The sequence below is a fragment of the Prionailurus bengalensis genome, chromosome D4 (assembly GCF_016509475.1).
Source record: "Prionailurus bengalensis isolate Pbe53 chromosome D4, Fcat_Pben_1.1_paternal_pri, whole genome shotgun sequence".
NCBI lineage: Eukaryota > Metazoa > Chordata > Mammalia > Carnivora > Felidae > Prionailurus > Prionailurus bengalensis.
Window position 1 is genome coordinate 32,578,593 of NC_057359.1, and position 23,999 is coordinate 32,602,591.

Sequence of the window (23,999 nt, forward strand, 5' to 3'; positions counted from 1 at the left end):
TTAGGTGGCAAGAGACATGTGATCAGAGTGCATTGAGTGTGGGTAGTGTTTGTGGCATGGCTGTTAAATAAATAAGGTTTTATTTTTCCTGAGACTCACATTCAAAATTCAGTATGACATATAGGGTTTAAAAATATGGTAACCTAGAATTTATTTGAAAGCTGTTAGCAGGTTATTTTTGTTTCTACTAAGCAAGAGCACCCTTAATATATACTATTCAGAGCTTCTATTGTGGGGACTGTGCATACACGGCTGTTTTATTAATTTTTTTCATTTCCTCCTCCCTTTGCCCCTTTATGAAAAACAATATTTCTTCATTAATATTTTCCTACATTGATATTAGTGTTTGAACTGTGCAAAAAAGATGGAAGAAAGTTAGGGGATGCTGCCTTAATCTCCAGTTCTCTTCTCCAGAAGTGGAGAAGAGGTGAACATCTTTCATATCAGTGAGATGTTTTTGAACATGGCCAGCATTCTCTTGTGAACCCTGGAAAATGGCTGGTTCTCTGTCCAGCCTCTTGCATTACTCAACAAGTTCCTATGTACTCTGTGGTTCCTCAGTGAATGGGAAATTGAAAATCCCAGGGAGGGAGGATGGTAAGTAGGATGAATCTCGCATCAGTTGAACCTTTTTTTTCATTCACTATCCTTGCAACATCCAGTAAGTCACTTAGCATTTTTGTGGCCTAGTTTCTTATCCATGAATTGTGGTGATTGGAGGAGATGATTTACTTTCTGGGGTTCATTCCAGGTGCAGGATTAACTTCAAATTATATCCATTTAGTAATGTAGAAAGAAATATCTGATAGACTCAAAAGTGGAAGTTAATATATCTAACTAAGCATTATAGAGAAGGATTATATGTTGTATACTTCCATGCCATTTCTCTTGGCTCTGATACATGGTCTTACAGACTCTTATGAGCAAATATTTATAGTCATAAAACACTTAGATACTAAGAGTCTATAGAGCACTATTTTTAATCTGATCTTGCCCAAATTTATCATCCATAAAAATGTGAAATGCAGTGCATGAATTCAGAACAAAATAACTTCATCTGTCCCTTAATGCTAAAGAGTTCAATTTCATGCTGTATTTTACATGGCACAGCAGGAGTGGATTGTTTAATATCTGTAACTCTGAACTTCCACAGCCTTTCTATCAGATCCTCAGGTTAGTGTTGAGAAGCAGAAATTCTAAAAATAATTTCTACGGAATCTTTTGGAGACCGCTGGAGCAAGCTATTTGAATCCATTCCCCTTCTTTTGCATAGTTTTTCTTTGTCTGTTTGAACAGCAATCCCATGGGTCAGAAAGATAAAGTTTCTAGTCCCATACCTTAAATTGCTTTATAATTGCCTTACTTTATAAGGGAGACATATCTTGGCATGGTGAAGCCTAAAAATACTCAGAAGAAATTAATCTGAACCTATTAGAAGTAGAGGGAGTGGAGGAAATGTACTTTGGAAAATTGTTAGCTAGACTGGATAAACTCTGTCAACATAGTATGATATCATGCATAAAAAGCAAAAATAATGAGAGCCAGACATTTGTTCTCAGCTACAATTTCAGTTTGGTTTTGTGACATAGAAAAATAATTTTGAGATGGAAAAATATGTCCTACATTTAAATTAAAAACTAAGATGAATTCAAAATGGTTTGATTTTGGAATTTCCATAGTAGAGTGGGTAAACAGTATGGAAATTGTTTTAGGTTTGAATCAGGTAAAGGATGTATAACTTGTTAGCTGTGTGACTTTGGCCAAATTAATTTAAATTCTCTGAGCCTCTGTTTCCTTATATGTTAAAAACCAGGTTATTTACTGAAAAAATATCTAATTTTTTAAAAAAGTTTATTTTGAGAGAGAGAGAGAGAGAGAAAGAGAGAGTGCAAGAGAGAGAAAGAGAGAGTGCATGCATGCGAGTGGGGGAGGGGCATAGAGAGAGAGGGATAGAGAGAGAATTCTAAGCAGGCTCAGTCCGAAAGGCCTGATGCCAGGCTTGAACTCACGAACTGAGAGATCATGACCTGAGCCAAAATCAAGAATCAGAGGCTTAACTGACTGAGCCACCCAGGCACCCCAATCTCTAAATATTTTATATATTTGATCCTCTGAGCACCTAGAATGCATTTCTTGGTAACTCAATAAATAGAGCGTATATTTTCATATTTAGAATAGAATGGAAGGGAGGCAGAAGTATCTGAAACAATTCACAATAATGATTCGTTAAAATTAGAATAAGAATTTTGGTTCTGGTGTCATACTTTTTTACTATGACTGTGAAATATCTTTTTGGTCTTTTTGATTTTTATTTATTTATTTATTTATTAATTTATTTTTAATTTTTTTTTCAACGTTTTTTTTTTTTTAATTTATTTTTGGGACAGAGAGAGACAGAGCATGAACGGGGGAGGGGCAGAGAGAGAGGGAGACACAGAATCGGAAACAGGCTCCAGGCTCCGAGCCATCAGCCCAGAGCCTGACGCGGGGCTCGAACTCACGGACCGTGAGATCGTGACCTGGCTGAAGTCGGACGCTTAACCGACTGCGCCACCCAGGCGCCCCTATTTTTTTTTTTATTTGAGAGAGAGATCATAAGCGTGTGAGTAGGAGGGGGGCAGAGAGAGAGAGAGAGAGAGAATCTTAAGCAGGCTCTACCTTCAGAGCAGAGCCTGACTTGAGGCTCCATATCATGATCCTGGGATCATGACCTGAGCTGACATCAAAAGTTGGATGCTTAACCCACTGAGCCACCCAGGCACCCCAAGGGAACTTTTAAATATGTCTGTGAGAACAACATGGAGAAATTTTTTTCTGGGGGGGTATTCTGGGACCTCCCCCACCTCCTGGAGCTTTCAAGTATATTGTGCACCTTGACAAAATCATGGTTTTGTGAGTTCTGCAGATAGTCATTGGGAGTGGAGATGGGGAAGGGGGTAGGTGGGGGAGGGGGAAAAACAAGGGATGGTTAGGCTTCCTGCAGACCTTCCTTCATTAATGGATATAAGGACAAAGGAAAGGGCCTTTGCACTCTTGTATACTGACTTCTTTGATTAATATTGATCTTAGAAATTATATTTCTTCCCCCCCTGCTCAGTCAGTGTAAATGTAATTATATTGTTTACTTTTCATACACTATGGTGAAAGACTGTTATTTGTCTTTGACTGGTATTACTATATGAAATGCAACCCAGGAAATCAAAGTGATATTCAAATATTATTTTTTACCTTAATTAGATCTAAATATTTTAAAACTCTGTTTCCTGTATTAAAATAATTATTATAAATTGTTCAGGTAATTATAATAATTTTCTCCCCAAATTACTTGTATAAGAGAGTACATGTACAAATGAGTAATGATTGAATAAGAACACAGATGAAATAAATCAGTGTTATAATTGATATTACATAAACAATGGGTCCATTGGGGTGTACAGTGATGGGTGTATAGTGTATTCCATATATGAAGTGGCAGGAAACAGAGAATTTTTCTGTTCTACTATTAGATCAGTTTCTTGCAAAATTTTTAAGCTTTTTTTAAGCTATTTGAAGAATCGTATGGCTCTACCATCTTGGAAAATCAATTCTGTAAAATACAAGTATTTGAGTACAGACTAAAACGTAAAAAATTTCTTTGATTTATCACAACATTTTGAGTTTACTTCAACTTTGTTTTGTTTTGTTTTGTTTATTTATTTATTTATTTATTTTTGCAGGGGAAAGAGGGAGACCACAATCATGGTCACATTTAAAGAGCTCAGTTGATCAAGTATATTTAAATACTTTTTGATTTTTGAACACCTATGAGAGAGCTAGGAAAACATTTTTATATGAAGAAGACAACTTGGTTTTACTCAGCTAATAAGCAGAACTGTAGTCAGTCAAGCTTCAGCAGGCATATACAGCAGTGTGGCTACTGCTTACTAATCATATTAACCATAATTATATTCATTGCTCTGCCAGAATAACCAGTATGGACTTTTTAATGTCTGACTTTTTAGCTTAGCATAATGTATGTTATATTCATTTACATTCATTACATTGATTCTAATTTTACTTTTTTCTAATGTACACTTTCTTTTGAGACCACAAAGAAATGCTGGTTTGTTTGGAGTATGCCAAAGAGGCTGGAATTTGGTTCAGATTTGTGACTGGTAGTGAAAACTTTATAAGAGAATGAGTGTGTTATAGAAGCAGAATATTCTACTCATCTTTTGGAATTTATTGTGAAGAGTTTCAATATGAATAGATCTCTTTATATTTTTTACAGTTAATTAGCACATTAGATACTTTAAAAAAAGGTTTATTTATATATTTTGAGAGACAGAGTATGAGTAGGGGAGAGGCAGAGAGAGAGAATCCCAAGCAGGCTCCATGCTGCCAGAGTCCGACACTCAACTGACTGAGTCACCCAGGCACCCGAGTGTTAAATACTTTTTTAGAAAAAGTTCTTAGGGACACCTGGGTGGTGCAGTTCATTAAGCATCTGACTTGATTTAGGCTCAGGTCATCGTTTCATGGTTAGTGGAATTGAGCCCCGTGTCAGGCTTCATGCTGACAGTGTGAAGCCTGCTTGGGATTCTCTCTCCCTTTCTCTTTCTCCCTGTCTCGCTTGCATGTGCATGCGCGCGCGCGCACACACACACACACACACACACACGCACACATGCACTCTCTCTCAAAATAAGTAATAAACTTTAAAGGAAGAAAAAAGGGTTTAAATTCCAGTTCGTTAACATGCAGTGTAATATTAGCTTCAGGTGTACAATATAGTGATTCAACACTTCCATTAAACACCTGGTGCTCATCACAAATGCACTCCTTAATCTGATTTCACCCATCCCCTCACTCACCTCCCCCCTGTTAACCATCAGTTTTTTCTTTATAGTTAAGGGTGTGTGTTTTTTTGGTTTTTCTTTCTCCCCCCACTTTGTTCATTTGTTTTCTTAAGTTCCACATATGAATTAAATCATATGATATTTGTCTTTCTCTGACTGACTTATTCACTTAGCATAATACTCTCTAGCTCCATCCATGTCTTTGCAAATGGCATGATTTTGTTCTTTTTGATGGCTTTTAGATATATATATGACACACACACACACACACACACACACACACACACTACCTGTTCTTTATCCATTCATCCATGGACTATTGGGGCTGTTTCCATAATTTGGCTATTGTAGATGCTTCTGCTATAAACTCAAAATGGATTAAATACCTAGATGTGAGACCTGAAACCATAAAAATTCTAGAGGGGAGCACAGGTAGAGATTTCTCTGATATCAGCTGTAACATCTTTCTATATATGTCTCCTGAGGCAAGGGAAACAAAAGCAAAAATCAACTATTGGGACCTCATTAAGATAAAAACTTCTGCACAGCAAAAGAAACAATCAGCAATACTAGAAGGAAACATACAGAATGGGAGAAGATATTTGCAAATGACATATCTGATAAAGGGTTAGTATTAAAAATATATAAAGAGCTCAAATTCAATACCCAAAAAACAAATAGTCCAGTTAAGAAATGGGCAGAAGACATGAATAGACACTTTTCCAAAGAAGACATATACATGGCCAATAAACACATGAAAAGATGCTCAACATCACTGATCATCAGGGAAATGCACATTAAAAACTGCAATGAACTATCACCCCACACTTGTCAGAATGACTAAAATCAACAATACAAGAAACAACAGGTGATGGCATGGATGTGGAGAAGGGGGAACCCTCTTGCATTCTTGGTGGGAATGCAAACTGGGGTGCAGCCACTGTGGGAACAGTATGGAGGTTCCTCAAAAAGTTAGAAATACAACTTCCCTTCAATCCAGCAATGTCAGTACTTGGTATTTACCAAAAGAATACAAAAATACTAATTCAAAGGGAAGTGTGCACACTGAAGTTTGTAGCATATTAAATACTTCCATGCATTGTTTGTATCTGGTGAACATGTAAAGAGCAAAAGCTCCTTCAGCAATTTTTGTAGAATCTTAATAGGTTCTATACTTCTACAAATAGAACAATAGCCTTTCAATAAATGCTGGCTTCACTAACTGCATAATGCATCTGTTTCCTAAAATTGTCTTTGTTTAACATTTGTTTGTTTAATGTTTCTTAACTTTTTAGATGAGGGCACATTTCTGTTAAAATAATTGATTAAATTTCATAAAAATATGTAGTTTCTCCATTGGAATATATTGCTGGAAGTAATTGATCAGAAATTTTAACCTGTAAATCTGAGTTCATTTTGCAAAATATCATTCGTCATTCATAGTCAGCAATAACTAGGTGTAAATGTAGCAGAGAACATATTGGGAATCATATTAACACAGTTAACTAGTAACACAGTTAATGAGTTAACTGATAACAGTTAATGAGTTAACTGTGTGACAATTTCCCAAAGAGCTAGGCCTTTTTGTTCTGTAAGTTTGGGATGATGCAGGAAAGTTATTCCATTTATATTGAGTGGGTGGATGTTTAAGTATATGTGAGCTAAAGATGGAGATTCAGGAGTATTAGTGGATTACTAATAATGTAACTTGTTTTAATGCTAACAAATTTTCCAGCAGGTTATTATTTACATGTGTAAAGAAAGAAGAGTGTTTAGGGTTTGGTTATAACTGAGTTAAAAATGGATAAAGGATTTAAGAATAGGAAGGGATGAAAGAGTTGCAAACCTGGTAGATTGTAGATCAGCTGGTCAAAAACAGGGTAAAGAAGGACTTATTACAGCCTTGCCAATTTAATACCCACATTCTGTAGTTAAGATTTCTGTTGGTGCTCTACCCCTGGAATTGTCTAAACATATTTTCAATGAAGTATCTGAATTTACTGAGCATTAAATTATCTGTTACAATAAAAGGTAGTTTGATAATTTAGAATAAAATTACATTTCAGGTCTAGTTATTGATTTGGGCCTTAATTACTTATCACTATCAGTCACATTTTTGGTTAAATAAGAGGTTGCTATGCTTAATGCTGAGCAATGTCTTTGTTGCTTAATGTAGGAATAAAGAATAATTTTGCCTAATTATGTTAATGATACATTCTTCTTAATTCTTACTGTCATAGCTAAAAAACATGGGTTGTTAGAAAACAATGAAATGGAAAATACCTCTGTTCTCTTTGTTCTTTATGAAATACTCTTTCAAGGGATAGCTTGTAACATGCAAACTTTTGGGCTCTCTCAAAGCGAATAACAGTGATTCCATTGAACATGTGGCATTTCTACATTTTATGTACACTCCCGTATTTTCATACCTTATATACTTGGAGATGTAAGACGTTTTTGCTGTCTGTTGGATAGGAAGTGGAGGTTACTGAATTTCTGATCTGAAATGGAAATTTTGTTGTGCCTTGGAGATAATTAACTGATAACCTTCAAGAATAATAATTTATTTTGGGGAGGGCTAGATTTTGGTATAAAAAATAAGGTGTTAAAAACTAGCTTTTCGGGCTAGTATCCAAAATCTATAAAGAGCTCACCAAACTCCACACCCAAAAAACAAATAACCCAGTGAAGAAATGGGCAGAAAACATGAATAGACACTTCTCTAAAGAAGACATCCGGATGGCCAACAGGCACATGAAAAGATGCTCAACGTCGCTCCTTATCAGGGAAACACAAATTAAAACCACACTCAGATATCACCTCACGCCAGTCAGAGTGGCCAAAATGAACAAATCAGGAGACTATAGATGCTGGAGAGGATGTGGAGAAACGGGAACCCTCTTGCACTGTTGGTGGGAATGCAAACTGGTGCAGCCACTCTGGAAAACAGTGTGGAGGTTCCTCAGAAAATTAAAAATAGACCTACCCTATGACCCAGCAATAGCACTGCTAGGAATTTACCCAAGGGATACAGGAGTACTGTTGCATAGAGGCACTTGTACCCCAATGTTTATAGCAGCACTCTCAACAATAGCCAAATTATGGAAAGAGCCTAAATGTCCATCAACTGATGAATGGATAAAGAAATTGTGGTTTATATACACAATGGAGTACTACATGGCAATGAGAAAGAACAAAATATGGCCCTTTGTAGCAACATGGATGGAACTGGAGAGTGTGATGCTAAGTGAAATAAGCCATACAGAGAAAGACAGATACCATATGGTTTCACTCTTATGTGGATCCTGAGAAACTTAACAGAAACCCATGGGGGAGGGGAAGAGGGGGAAAAAAAAGAGGTTAGAGTGGGAGAGAGCCAAAGCATAAGAGACTCTTAAAAACTGAGAACAAACTGAGGGTTGATGGGGGGTGGGAGGGAGGAGAGGGTGGGTGATGGGTATTGAGGAGGGCACCTTTTGGGATGAGCACTGGGTGTTGTATGGAAACCAATTTGACAATAAATTTCATATATTGAAAAAAACCCTAGCTTTTCCAATTACTGATTTGAATTTCTGAAGGAAATATAAATTAATATATTTGCTTGTATTTTTAAAATGAATCATTTTTGTTATTTTGATTTTTTTTTAGTCCAAAATGCTTCATTTTTTTAATTTAGCTTTCCGACTCTGTGCTTGTGCCTTCAACACTTTCACAACCATTTTCTGCTCATCAATAAGGAAAGCATGCTTGATCCTGTCATGAACACACTTAGCACACATGGAACCACCATATGCCCTGCTGATGTGTTTTTTCATTTTAGACAACCTCGTAAGACTTAGGTCTCACAGCACGAACTCCTCGAAGTCAGTCTGGGTACATGCCACATATGGATTTTGGTACTTTTGCAACCTTCTTGGTATAAAGGTAAATGATTCTATTACCAGGGGGTTTGGCACAGCCTAGTTTTGTTAGGGCTGTAGTGTAGGACAGCCTACAATGGTATGTCAAATTCTGGACCATTTTGAATGCCTATAGATGCCATCCCTGGAAGAGGAAAAAAGGACTGAGTCATTTTTATTGTGTGCAGTTTTGTTTTGTTTTGTTTTTTTTTAAAGTAGGCTCCATGATAAGTACAAAGCCCAACGCAGGGCCTGAACTAAGCACCCTGAGGTTAAGACCTGAGCCAAGTTCAAGAGTCAGATACTCAACCAACTGAACCACACAGGCACCCCTATTATTAACTTGAATTTGTAATGGATCTGAGAAAGGACATCATATCACATTTATGTAATATTCTTACTATTTTTTTTTAATTTAAATCCAAGTTAGTTAACATATAGTATAATAGTAATTTCAGGAATAGAATTTAGTGATTCATCACTTACTATAACACACAGTGCTCATCTCAACAAGTGTCCTCCTTAATGCCCTTCACCCCTTTAGCCCTTTCCCCCACCCAACACCCTACCAGCAACCTTCAGTTTGTTCTCTGTATTTACAAGTCATTTATGGTTTGTTTCCCTCTCCATTTTTATCTTAGTTTTTCTTCCCTTCCTTTATGTTCACGTTTTGTATCTTAAATTCCACATGAGTGATCATATTATATATGTCTTCCCCTGACTGACTTACTTCGCTTAGCATAATATACTCTAGTTCCATCCACAATGTGGCAGATGGCCAAGATTTCATTCTTTTTGATTGCTGAGTAATATTCCATTCTACTCCACATCTTCTTTTTCCATTTATCAGTCAATGAACATTTGGGCTCTTTCCATACTTTGGCTATTGTTGATAGTGCTGCTATAAACATTGCGGTGCATGTGCCCTTTTGAATCAGCCCTCCTAAATCCTTTAGATAAATACCTATTAGTGCAGTTACTGGGTCACTGGGTAGTTCTATTTTTAATTTTTTGAGGAACCTCCATACTGTTTTCCAGGGTGGCTGCACCAGTTTGCATTCCCACCAACAGTGTAAAAGGGTTCCTCTTAACTCTGCATCCTTGCCAACATCTGTTGTTGCCTCAGTTGTTAATTGTAGCCATTCTGGAAGGTGTGAGTAGTATCTCATTGTGGTTTTGATTTGTTTTTCCCTGATGATGAGTGATGTTGAGCATTTTTTCATGTGTCAGTTGGCCATCTGGATGTCTTCTTTGGAGAAGTGTCTATTCATGTCTTTTGCCCATTTCTTCATTGGATTATTTGTTTTTTGGGTGCTGAGTTTGATAAGTTCTTTATGGATTTTGGATACTAACCTTTTATCTGATATGTCATTTGCAAATATCTTCTTTCATTCTGTCAGTTGCCTTTTAGTTCTGCTGATTGTTTCATTTGCTGTACAGAAGCTTTTTATCTTGATGAGGTCCCAATAGTTTATTTTTGCGTTTTTTCCCTTTACTTCTGGAGACATGTCAAGTAAAAAGTTTCTGTGGCTGAGGTCAAAGAGGTTGTTGCCTGTTTTCTTCTCTAGGATTTTGATGGTTTCCTGTCTTATGTTTTGTCTTTCATCCACTTTGAGTTTATTGTGTATGGTTTAAGAAAGTGGTCCAGGTTCATTCTTCTGCATGTCGCTGTCCAGTTTTCCCAACACCATTTTCTGAAGAGACTTTTTCCATTGGATATTATTTCCTGCTTTGTCAAAGATTAGTTGGCCATACGTTTGTGGGTTGATTTCTAGGTTACCTATTCTGTTCCATTGACCTATGTGTCTGTTCTTGTGCCAGTACCATACTGTGTTGATCATTATAGCTTTGTAATACAGCTTGAAATCTGGAATTATGATGCCTCCAGCTTTGGTTTTCCTTTTCAGAATTGCTTTGGCTATTTGGGGTCTTTTGAGTTCCATACAAATTTTAGAATTGTTTGTTCTAGCTCTGTGAAGAAGCTGGTGTTATTTTGATAGGTATTGCATTGAATATGTAGATTGCTTTGGGTAGTATCGACATTTTAAGAATATTTGTTCTTCTAATCCATGAGTATGGAATGTTTTTCTACTTTTTGTGTCTTCAATTTCTTTCATAAACTTTGTATAGTTTTCATTGTAAAGCTTTTTCATCTCTTTGGTTAGGCTTATTCCTAAATATTTTATGGTTTTTTGTACAACTGTGAATGGGATTAATTCCTTGATTTCTCTTTCTGCTGTTACTTTATTGGTGTACAGAAATGCAACAGATTTCTGTACATTGCTTTTATATCCTGTGACTTTGCTGAATTTATGTATTAGTTCTAGCAGTTTTTTGGTGGATTCTTTTGGGTTTTCCACACAGAGTATCATGTCGTCTGTGAAGAGTGAAAGTTTGACTTACTCCTTGCCAATTTGGATGCTTTTTATTTCTTTTTCTTGTCTGATTGCTGAGGCTAGGACTTCCAACAGTATGTTGAATAGCAGTGGTGAGAGTGGACATCCTTGTTGTGTTTCTGACCTTAGGAGGAAATCTCTCAGTTTTTCCTCATTGAGAATGGTATTAGTGGTGGGTCTTTCGTATATGGCCTTTATGATCTTGAGGTGAGTTCCTTCTATCCCTATTTTCTTTTTTTTTTTTTGTTTTTGTTTTTTTTTTTATGAAATTTATTGACAAATTGGTTTCCATACAACACCCAGTGCTCATCCCAAAAGGTGCCCTCCTCAATACCCCTCACCCACCCTCTCCTCCCGCCCACCCCCCATCAACCCTCAGTTTGTTCTCAGTTTTTAACAGTCTCTTATGCTTTGGCTCTCTCCCATTCTAATCTCTTTTTTTTTTTTCCTTCCCCTCCCCCATGGGTTCCTGTTAAGTTTCTCAGGATCCACATAAGAGTGAAACCATATGGTATCTGTCTTTCTCTGTATGGCTTATTTCACTTAGCATCACACTCTCCAGTTCCATCCACGTTGCTACAAAAGGCCATATTTCATTTTTTCTCATTGCCACGTAATATTCCATTGTGTATATAAACCACAATTTCTTTATCCATTCATCAGTTGATGGACATTTAGGCTCTTTCCATAATTTGGCTATTGTTGAGAGTGCTGCTATGAACATTGGGGTACAAGTGCCCCTATGCATCAGTACTCCTGTATCCCTTGGATAAATTCCTAGCAGTGCTATTGCTGGGTCATAGGGTAGGTCTATTTTTAATTTTCTGAGGAACCTCCACACTGCTTTCCAGAGCGGCTGCACCAATTTGCATTCCCACCAACAGTGCAAGAGGGTTCCCGTTTCTCCACATCCTCTCCAGCATCTATAGTCTCCTGATTTGTTCATTTTGGCCACTCTGACTGGCGTGAGGTGATACCTGAGTGTGGTTTTGATTTGTATTTCCCTGATAAGGAGCGACGCTGAACATCTTTTCATGTGCCTGTTGGCCATCCGGATGTCTTCTTTAGAGAAGTGTCTATTCATGTTTTCTGCCCATTTCTTCACTGGGTTATTTGTTTTTAATGAGTGTGGAGTTTGGTGAGCTCTTTATAGATTTTGGATACTAGCCCTTTGTCCGATATGTCATTTGCGAATATCTTTTCCCATTCCGTTGGTTGCCTTTTAGTTTTGTTGGTTGTTTCCTTTGCTGTGCAGAAGCTTTTTATCTTCATAAGGTCCCAGTAATTCACTTTTGCTTTTAATTCCCTTGCCTTTGGGGATGTGTCGAGTAAGAGATTGCTACGGCTGAGGTCAGAGAGGTCTTTTCCTGCTTTCTCCTCTAAGGTTTTGATGGTTTCCTGTCTCACATTGAGGTCCTTTATCCATTTTGAGTTTATTTTTGTGAATGGTGTGAGAAAGTGGTCTAGTTTCAACCTTCTGCATGTTGCTGTCCAGTTCTCCCAGCACCATTTGTTAAAGAGGCTGTCTTTTTTCCATTGGATGTTCTTTCCTGCTTTGTCAAAGATGAGTTGGCCATACGTTTGTGGGTCTAGTTCTGGGGTTTCTATTCTATTCCATTGGTCTATGTGTCTGTTTTGGTGCCAATACCATGCTGTCTTGATGATGACAGCTTTGTAGTAGAGGCTAAAGTCTGGGATTGTGATGCCTCCTGCTTTGGTCTTCTTCTTCAAAATTCCTTTGGCTATTCGGGGCCTTTTGTGGTTCCATATGAATTTTAGGATTGCTTGTTCTAGTTTCGAGAAGAATGCTGGTGCAATTTTGATTGGGATTGCATTGAATGTGTAGATAGCTTTGGGTAGTATTGACATTTTGACAATATTTATTTTTCCAATCCATGAGCAGGGAATGTCTTTCCATTTCTTTAAATCTTCTTCAATTTCCTTCAGAAGCTTTCTATAGTTTTCAGCATACAGATCCTTTACATCTTTGGTTAGATTTATTCCTAGGTATTTTATGCTTCTTGGTGCAATTGTGAATGGGATCAGTTTCTTTATTTGTCTTTCTGTTGCTTCATTGTTAGTGTATAAGAATGCAACTGATTTCTGTACATTGATTTTGTATCCTGCAACTTTGCTGAATTCCTGTATCAGTTCTAGCAGACTTTTGGTGGAGTCTATCGGATTTTCCATGTATAATATCATGTCATCTGCAAAAAGCGAAAGCTTGACTTCATCTTTGCCAATTTTGATGCCTTTGATTTCCTTTTGTTGTCTGATTGCTGATGCTAGAACTTCCAGCACTATGTTAAACAGCAGCGGTGAGAGTGGGCATCCTTGTCGTGTTCCTGATCTCAGGGAAAAAGCTCTCAGTTTTTCCCCGTTGAGGATGATGTTAGCTGTGGGCTTTTCATAAATGGCTTTTATGATCTTTAAGTATGTTCCTTCTATCCCGACTTTCTCAAGGGTTTTTATTAAGAAAGGGTGCTGGATTTTGTCGAAGGCCTTTTCTGCATCGATTGACAGGATCATATGGTTCTTCTCTTTTTTTTTGTTAATGTGATGTATCACGTTGATTGATTTGCGAATGTTGAACCAGCCCTGCATCCCAGGAATGAATCCCACTTGATCATGGTGAATAATTCTTTTTATATGCCGTTGAATTCGATTTGCTAGTATCTTATTGAGAATTTTTGCATCCATATTCATCAGGGATATTGGCCTGTAGTTCTCTTTTTTTACTGGGTCTCTGTCTGGTTTAGGAATCAAAGTAATACTGGCTTCATAGAATGAGTCTGGAAGTTTTCCTTCCCTTTCTATTTCTTGGAATAGCTTGAGAAGGATAGGTATTATCTCTGCTTTAAACGTCTGGTAGAACTCCCCTGGGAAGCCATCTGGTCCTGGACTCTTATTTGTTGGGAGATTTTTGATAACCGATTCAATTTCTTCGCTGGTTATGGGTCTGTTCAAGCTTTCTATTTCCTCCTGATTGAGTTTTGGAAGAGTGTGGGTGTTCAGGAATTTGTCCATTTCTTCCAGGTTGTCCAATTTGTTGGCATATAAGTTTTCATAGTATTCCCTGATAATTGTTTGTATCTCTGAGGGATTGGTTGTAATAATTCCATTTTCATTCATGATTTTATCTATTTGGGTCATCTCCCTTTTCTTTTTGAGAAGCCTGGCTAGAGGTTTGTCAATTTTGTTTATTTTTTCAAAAAACCAACTCTTGGTTTCGTTGATCTGCTCTACAGTTTTTTTAGATTCTATATTGTTTATTTCTGCTCTGATCTTTATTATTTCTCTTCTTCTGCTGGATTTAGGCTGCCTTTGCTGTTCTGCTTCTAGTTCCTTTAGGTGTGCTGTTAGATTTTGTATTTGGGATTTTTCTTGTTTCTTGAGATAGGCCTGGATTGCAATGTATTTTCCTCTCAGGACTGCCTTTGCTGCGTCCCAAAGCGTTTGGATTGTTGTATTTTCATTTTCGTTTGTTTCCATATATTTTTTAATTTCTTCTCTAATTGCCTGGTTGACCCACTCATTCGTTAGTAGGGTGTTCTTTAACCTCCATGCTTTTGGAGGTTTTCCAGACTTTTTTCTGTGGTTGATTTCAAGCTTCATAGCATTGTGGTCTGAAAGTAAGCATGGTATAATTTCAATTCTTGTAAACTTATGAAGGGCTGTTTTGTGACCCAGTATATGATCTATCTTGGAGAATGTTCCATGTGCACTCGAGAAGAAAGTATATTCTGTTGCTTTGGGATGCAGAGTTCTAAATATATCTGTCAAGTCCATCTGATCCAATGTCTCATTCAGGGCCCTTGTTTCTTTATTGACCGTGTGTCTAGATGATCTATCCATTTCTGTAAGTGGGTGTTAAAGTCCCCTGCAATTACCACATTCTTATCAATAAGGTTGCTTATGTTTATGAGTAATTGTTTTATATATTTGGGGGCTCCGGTGTTCGGCGCATAGACATTCATAATTGTTAGCTCTTCCTGATGGATAGACCCTGTAACTATTATATAATGTCCTTCTTCATCTCTTGTTACAGCCTTTAATTTAAAGTCTAGTTTGTCTGATATAAGTATGGCTACTCCAGCTTTCTTTTGGCTTCCAGTCGCATGATAAATAGTTCTCCATCCCCTCACTCTCAATCTAAAGGTGTCCTCAGGTCTAAAATGAGTCTCTTGTAGACAGCAAATAGATGGGTCTTGTTTTTTTATCCATTCTGATACCCTATGTCTTTTGGTTGGCGCATTTAATCCATTTACATTCAGTGTTATTATAGAAAGATACGGGTTTAGAGTCATTGTGATGTCTGTATGTTTTATGCTTGTAGTGATGTCTCTGGGACTTTGTCTCACAGGGTCCCCCTTAGGATCTCTTGTAGGGCTGGTTTAGTGGTGACAAATTCCTTCAGTTTTTGTTTGTTTGGGAAGACCTTTATCTCTCCTTCTATTCTAAATGACAGACTTGCTGGATAAAGGATTCTTGGCTGCATATTTTTTCTGTCTAGCACCCTGAAAATCTCGTGCCAATTCTTTCTGGCCTGCCAAGTTTCAAAAGAGAGATCAGTCACGAGTCTTATAGGTCTCCCTTTATATGTGAGGGCACGTTTACCCCTTGCTGCTTTCAGAATTTTCTCTTTATCCTTGTATTTTGCCAGTTTCACTATGATATGTCGTGCAGAAGATCGATTCAAGTTACGTCTGAAGGGAGTTCTCTGTGCCTCTTGGATTTCAATGCCTTTTTCCTTCCCCAGTTCAGGGAAGTTCTCAGCTATGATTTCTTCAAGTACCCCTTCAGCACCTTTCCCTCTCTCTTCCTCCTCTGGGATACCAATTATGCGTATATTATTTCTTTTTAGTGTATCACTTAATTCTCTAATTTTCCCCTCATACTCCTGGATTTTTTTATCTCTCTTTTTCTCAGCTTCCTCTTTTTCCATAACTTTATCTTCTAGTTCACCTATTCTCTCCTCTGCCTCTTCAAGCCGAGCTGTGGTGGTTTCCATTTTGTTATGCATTTCGTTTAAAGCGTTTTTCAGCTCCTCGTGACTGTTCCTTAGTCCCTTGATCTCTGTAGCAAGAGATTCTCTGCTGTCCTGTATACTGTTTTCAAGCCCAGCGATTAATTTTATGACTATTATTCTAAATTCACTTTCTGTTATATTATTTAAATCCTTTTTGATCAGCTCATTAGCTGTTGTTATTTCCTGGAGATTCTTCTGAGGGGAGTTCTTCCGCTTGGTCATTTTGGATAGTCCCTGGCGTGGTGAGGACCTGCAGGGCACTTCCCCTGTGCTGTGGTGTATAGCTGGAGTTGGTGGGCGGGGCCGCAGTCAGACCTGATGTCTGCCCCCAGCCCACCGCTGGGGCCACAGTCAGACTGGTGTGTGCCTTCTCTTCCCCTCTCCTAGGGGCGGGATTCACTGTGGGGTGGTGTGGCTCGTCTGGGCTACTTGCACCCTGCCAGGCTTGTGATGCTGGGGATCTGGCGTATTAGCTGGGGTGGGTAGGCAAGGTGCTCGGGGGCAGGAGGGGCAGGCTTAGATCGCTTCTCCTTAGGTGATCCACTTCAGGAGGGGCCCTGTGGCAGCGGGAGGGAGTCAGATCCGCTGCTGGAGGTTTGGCTCCGCCGAAGCGCAGAGTTGGGTGTTTGCGCAGAGCGAGCAAGTTCCCTGGCAGGAACCGGTTCCCTTTGGGATTTCGCCTGGGGGATGGGCGGGGGAGATGGCGCTGGCGAGCGCCTTTGTTCCCCACCAAACTGAGCTCTGTTGTCAGGGGGCTCAGCAGCTCTCCCTCCCTTTGTCCTCCAGCCTTCCCGCTTTCGGAGCAGAGCTGTTAATTTATGACCTCCCAGACGCTAAGTCGCGCTTGCTGTCGGAACACAGTCCCCCCGGCCCCTCCGCTTTTGCCAGCCAGACTCGGGGGCTCTGCTTGGCCGGTGAGCCGCCCCTCTGCCCCGGCTCCCTCCCGCCAGTCCGTGGAGCGCGCACCGCCTCGCCGCCCTTCCTACCCTCTTCCGTGGGCCTCTCGTCTGCGTTTGGCTCCGGCGACTCTGTTCTGCTAATCCTCTGGCGGTTTTCTGGGTTATTTAGGCAGGTGTAGATGGAATCTAAGTGATCAGCAGGACGTGCGGTGAGCCCAGCGTCCTCCTAAGCTGCCATCTTGCCGCAACTCCGAAAGTTGTTGAATTTTAAAGTGTTTTCATCTTTAAGTTAGATTGTTGTTTTTAGTATAAATGCTAACATGAATTTGACTTTTTGGGAGATAGGAACAAATAGTCATGACTCTGTAATAAGTCTTGGGGTACTGAAATATGGAAGAATTCAATGCATACAAGCTTCTGACAATTCTCTCTAAATTTGGACTTTGCATTTTTAACCAGTGTGTGTGTGTGTGTGTGTGTGTGTGTGTGTATGTGTGTGTGTGTATTTATATTTATATAATTTATATTTTATAAATATATAATTATATGTTATATATTCTATATATATATAAATATTACATATATATAAATAAATATATAAATATATAATATATAATATATATATTTTATAAATATATAATTTTTATGAATATAAATTATATAAATATATTTATATATTTATGCTTATATATTTAAACATATGTATTTAAATATTTATTTTTAAGAGAGAGAGAGCGTGCGAGACATATCATGAGCAGGGGAGGGGCAGAGAGAGAGGGAGACACAGAATCCAAAGCAGGCTCCAGGCTCCGAGCTGTCAGTACAGAGCCCGATGCGGGGCTTGAACTCACAAACTGTGAGATCATGACCTGAGCCGAGTCAGAGGTTTAACTGACTGAGCCATCCAGGTGCCCCAATATGTGTATATTCTTAAAAGAAGCAATAAGAATAGCTATTCTTATTAGTACTTTGACTTGATATCACAAATAGTTTGTTTGAAAAGTATTATCTGTTACTGATTATTGCTCTTTGTAGCAATATGTAATGTGCAAGTTTCTTTATTTCTAAATGGGACTGCTAATGTTATTCTTTCCTACTAATAAAGGTATGCATTACGTTCTCTTAAATGATCTCATTTAATTTTCATTGGGGTTTAGATGAGTGTTACTATTTGTCACTAGTAACAAGAATAGATTTCTCTGTCCTGCTGAATTTTACTATTTTTGACTGTGACATTATTCCTTGCATAATTTTGGGTATTTTTTTTGCCTGTTTATTTCTAAATATTTAAATTTGGAAATAACACTTACCTGTTGTCTTTGGAGTGAGTTGAGCAATCAACTGAGGGGTAGATCTTGTTGCATGTTTGCAAAATCTAGGACTTCTGGGAGAGGGGTATGGGAAATTAAAATGAATTTAAACAGAATTCTCCTTTCCTAACATAACTGAAAAGTGTCTATATTGTTTACTCCCTTGTTTTTCTTCATGAAGCAAGTATTAGTAACATTTGAAGAAAATAAGAAAGTTTCTGCTGATGAGTCTGAACTTCTATTTCTACCTTTAGTGAAAAGATTGCATTTTAAACCAAAATATCCTAAAATTTCTCAGGATTTCCATTTTCCATATTTCTAACCCAAGATAATTATAGCAAAATGTTGTAGAACTTTCTCTATTCCTAACTAATAATATAAAACAGAGTTATAGTTAAACATTACTGCATTCGGAGGAATAATTGGTACAACTTACAGTGTTTAGGATGAGGTTTTTTTTGTCGGGGGGGAGTGCAGATAGCAGAACAGTGAGCAGGAAGGCATTGTGGTAGGAACAGAGGTACTGAGTGAAGGAAACGTCTGGTGCATTTGGGCTCTCTTCAATTCCTTGCATTGAAGAGGAGTATTTTTGTTGATTTGCAATGGGAGAGAAACTTGGAAATCTCCCTGGCAGAGTCAAATCTTGCATCCCTTGAATGCCAGACTTAGGAGTCTAGACTTTATTCTAACGGTAGAGGAAGTTAGATTACAGTTGAACTCAGAAATGAAAGATTACAAGATATGTGAGGGGGATTAAAGTGGTAGCTGTAAGAGTGAATTGGTGCTAGGAGCTACTGCAGGCAGAGAAATGAATTAGTTTTGTTTGCTAGGGTGTATTGTCTGCAAGTAAAGATGGAAGGAGTCTGGATAAGGACTTTACTCAGGAGACATTTAAAAGGAAGGTCTAATAGCAGATGATGACAGGGTGATGACAGTAGAGGAGAAGGGAGGGATTAGGAAATGCTGACTGTGAATGTAGGAGAATGGAAGAATCATGGTATCATTGATTACAGAATATTTGTTTACAGCTGAAGAAGTTATTTTAGGCAGGTTGACTGTAGGGTGTTTCCTGAACTTTCAAAGCATTGTATCTGTCAAGATTTGGACTCTAGGGGTGGCTAGTACAGGCTGGAAAACTAAAGCTTTGAAGTTAATTTGGATGGAGATGATGATTTTATCACCAAAATATTGAGAGACTTATTGTTTCAAGGCTGTTGAATCAACCAGGCTCTTGCCATGTTTGCCAGTGATTGTCAGGGCCTGTTAGTTACATCTTTGAGACTACTTCTGTACTACCATTTGAATGATATCTGCCATGTTACATGGCATCTTGGCCTAGACACAGTTTAACCTTTTGAAGTCTTTATAAGAAACTTGTTTTATAAGATAGAACTTCTGACTATGTATTCACAATAATCAAAGTTCTGGTAGATTTAAAATAATATTTTCTTTGAATTTCTGCCCTTAACACTATTCACTTTTCTTAGTTATATATTTAAACAGATGGTGATGAGTGTCTTATGGATAGGACATATAAGAGAAGTCATTTTTTTGCTCTAATTATTGGTTAATTTGTGAGAGTATATTTATTAACAAGCATAAATGTGATTAAAGTATATATCAGAGAAAATTTATCTCAGTTCATTAGTTGAATTTTTCTAATCAAACATTAATTGGCTACTTTTATTCATTGGAACCTAGGTTTTCAACTTTATAGACCTTCCAGCATTCAGTATATTGATACATACTTATGATGAGAGGGTAATTGTTCTGTTGCAGGCATGCTTTCAAAGTGTGCTCATTCCTTTCAGTTGTTCCTGATACACAGTTCCTGATGAACTCTGTACTGCATTCTCTCATCTTATTTTTTCATTTGTAAATGTGAATGTAGAGGTTGTCACCTCCATTCAGAAAAAATTGAATTTATCATTCACTGAATGTTAAAAAATGTAAAACATTACCCTCAAGTATGTAGTGAGTATTCATGTATGGTACAAAGTATGACTCGGTGTGACTTTATGTAGCCAGTAAAATGTTTAAAGCATTTGATCCCTGTTGTGTTTCAGTGCACCTGCAGGAAAGACATGGTGAAAATTTCAATGGATATTTTTGTGAGGAAATTTCAGCCAGACAGATATCAGCTTTGGAAGCAAGGAAAGGATATATACACCATTGACCATACAAGGCCTACTCCAGAATCCACACCTGAAGTAAAAGCATGGCTGCAGAGGAGGAGGAAAGTAAGAAAAGCATCCAGGAGGTAATGATTTCTTCCCACCCTATTCCACTTATACCTACTCAATAAAAATGGGTCATTGAATGTGATGTTCTCAGAAACTATGTATTTGCTTTTTCCTGTTTATTCATCATAAATTTACTTAATATCTTACTGAAAATTTGAGGGAAAGTATAATTCATAAGCTGTGTAATAAGTAGAATGTAGGAAGTGGGGGCTATAATGTGTTTGTGAATATTCCTGACATGCTATACATGGCATATAGAACAGTCCTGGATGGCCAGAGCCATTTCTTTTAGGTGGGCATCTTGCTATTTTAAAATCCATTGAATAGGGTGTGTGTTACGTTGCTCAGGTCCTCAGGCAACTTTTATTTTCAGGCTCTTATATTTTCTTGGTTTATGTTAAACTTTTGTTCTCCAATATTACTCATTGTTTTTCTTTCAGATTGTAAAAGTAATATTTGGGCATTGGGGAATATTTGTAAAATAAGAAAAAGAATAGTGAAGGAATCCCAAATCACCCATAACGTCATAATCCAGAGATAACAAGTTTTAACATTTGGTAGATATCCTTTACATATGTATTTATTATATAATATTACATACTTTTCCAAAATTGGGGCCATGCTCTGTTAACCCTTTGATTACCAGTTTTGTGTGTTTTTTTTCATATAATTAAATGATTTGGTTCAGCATAATATTTAGTGCCTGCATGTATTTAATCCCTTGTTTTTGGACCTGTAGCTTATTTGTAGCTTTTTTCCCCCCCATTAACTAAATAACAATGTAATTTCAAATCTTTGACCACAATTCTGGTATTTATTTTATTACTCTGACATTTATTTTCTGCTATTTTAGAATTGTAGTGGGTGGAAGAAACTTAAGAACGTGGAGTCACACTTCTGCATTTTATAAGAGATATACCTGAGGTGCAGAATTAGTAGCAAAAGTAAAACTCAGGTGTTCTTATTTTACCCTGCAGTTTACAGCAGTGATTTTCAAACTGTTGGTTTTCAAATTTATTTAGTAGGTTAGGAACAACATTTTTAAATTAGGAAGTAAAGTAGAATAAAAAGTATCATAGTCCTTCCCTGCGGTAAGGGTAAGTATTAATTCATGATGTGTGAACATGTGTGTACATGTGTGTTGTATCACTATCTAAAATATATAACTTATAATTGGCTGGTTGTACTAAAAAATGTTTGGGAAATACTGATATAGAGAGTCATTGCCAAAAAGCCTACCTGTGGGAGGAGGCAATAGTCAATCTGAGTTCAGAAAAAACACCAGTAGAACATCTTGAGAATTGTTCTTTAATGAACAGAAAACACAATACTTTAAGTGAATGATCTGGTCTTCTAGTGACTAACTATAGTGGCCTTTTTGGGTTGACAGAGAACATAGATCTATGACATTGGACAGATTTGAAATGCCTTTTCGTAGGTTAAAATAATCAATGGACTTTGCTCACCCAGTTAGAAAGCCTCATGTTTAGAGGGGGTCATTGATTATGCACAGCCTTGTGGCTTGATCCTAGACTTTTCTGCTTTCCAGGAAATTTAAAACAGGGAATGATTTATTGAAATCTCAAAGAGAGATCAACCATGTTATTTTACAAGTACTATGCCATTCGTGATGTGACAATTTCCCACGTTGCCTATGAATGGGTTTTCAATAAAAATGATAGTGATGATTATGATACCAGTACCATTAGAAGTAGAAGTCAAAGCTAATTTATGTTGGTTATCCTTGGCTACTCCCTCTATCTCAGAACTTTGCCTACTCTGACTTCTATAGTGCATAGTGTTGTGGTGTGTGTGTGTGTGTGTGTGTGTGTGTGTGTGTGTGTGTGTTTGGACATGGAAATACATGTTGCTTAGATTTTAGTTGTAATTATTCTTAAATGGTAGTGTTGGAAATGTGTCTTTTTTATGAGAGAGAGCCCGTATGTGCATGCCCTGTGAGCAGGGGAAGGGCAGAGGGAGAGAGAGAGAATCTTGAGCAGGCTCCGTGCCCAGCATGGAGTCCAACTTGGGGCTTAATATCCTGGAACTGTGAGATAATGACCTGAGCCAAAATCAAGAGTCAGATGCTTAACTGACTGAGCCACTCAAGTGCCTCAGAAATGTGTCTTATACAAAAGGTATCTACAACAAAGACATCAAGTGACTTTCTGGAAAATACTGAGAATAAGACAATTAAAATGGCATCCACTCTGAAAACAAGAGTTAGATATAAGATGTTAAATACATATAGTTAGCCTGTCTCCTGTCTTAATTCCTTTAGCTAATGATGATTTGGCATTTAATTTTAATGATTTTCATGCATACTTCAGAATTATGCAAAAATCAGGGATGTGTTCACCTTAGAATGTAAATAATCTATTCAGATTTTAACAGCAGGTTATAGAGATCGCCTCTTTTCCTTTTGCTTTCTTCATTGATTTATTTTCCCCATGTCATCATTTTTCACTTTATTTTTATTTTCAGACTTCTTTTAGTATTGTTATAAAATGTTAGCAATGACATTTTCCCAATAATATTTAATAATCAATTATTTACAATTGTTTTCATTTTCACTTTTAGTAAATTGTTATTAAAACTAAGATTTCAATTTCAAATCTAATCTACTAATTGTGAAGATTATTTTTGCATAATGATGAAAAAGCTATTAGTTTTTTCACTTCTTTCAGTAAGTGATAATAACGTTTGTATTGGTATGTGTTTTATCCTGTCCACAGCAAACATTCTGCTCTGACCACAGTGTCTCTTGTTAATAGTTTCCAGTGCACTGGTTCTTACTCTAAGAGGCTTAAGAATGAGGAGGATGAAGAAGTGTCACCTGCAGTCGATAGGGTGGAGGGCCTCACCCCTGACCAAGACCCAGAAGACCTCAAGGTCAGTGAAAAATCAGAAGAAGCAGTGAAGATGGGGAACACAGAATCTCCTTTAGAAGAAGAAGCTTCTGCTAGCAGGAAGCAGCCAGATCAGAATTCATCGGATAATGTCAAACTCTCAGGTGAGAAACTGGCTAATTATGTTCATGTGTAAGTGTTGAGGTGGTTGATCTGGTGCCTTAAATCTGTGCTCTAGGATTGGTATCTTACTTTTCCACATAGCTTAACCAGTAGAGCATCTAAAGCTATGGAGTAATAATGAGGAGGCCAAATGATGTTGTAAAAGTCAGGAACATTACTGCTATGTGTGATGGAGTTCTGAGGCAGAGTGCCTATTTGGTGTAATAAAAAAAAGATTCTAAAATGAAAATTTTTTGTGGGGGTGCAACTCAGTTTACAATATAGAATACATTTTTGGAAAGCTTCTCTTAAATCACATGGAATGGTAAAAACCAATTATAGATAATTCTTTGCAGATTCTTAGCTTTCAACTT

The 23,999-nt window shown here is 37.5% G+C and overlaps 1 protein-coding gene and 1 pseudogene across 10 annotated transcripts in view; one reads left to right on the forward strand and one right to left on the reverse strand.

The window, feature by feature from the left end:
• The window catches only part of KDM4C (lysine demethylase 4C), a 430,619-nt gene that overhangs the window by 220,193 nt on the left and 186,427 nt on the right, over positions 1-23,999 (forward strand). For 6 of the 10 annotated variants that reach the window (XR_006294971.1, XM_043565681.1, XM_043565689.1 and 3 more), the window contains 2 exons: positions 20,438-20,631; positions 23,350-23,627. Coding sequence is in view for 9 of the 10 variants with exons in the window: in XM_043565681.1 (XP_043421616.1) it covers positions 20,438-20,631; positions 23,350-23,627 (472 nt within the window). In the remaining variant the exon portion in view is untranslated. The remainder of the gene's footprint in view (positions 1-20,437; positions 20,632-23,349; positions 23,628-23,999) is intronic. The other 4 variants (XM_043565686.1, XM_043565687.1, XM_043565688.1 and 1 more) reach the window with 1 other exon arrangement.
• On the reverse strand, positions 8,483-8,970 carry LOC122474670 (annotated as a pseudogene).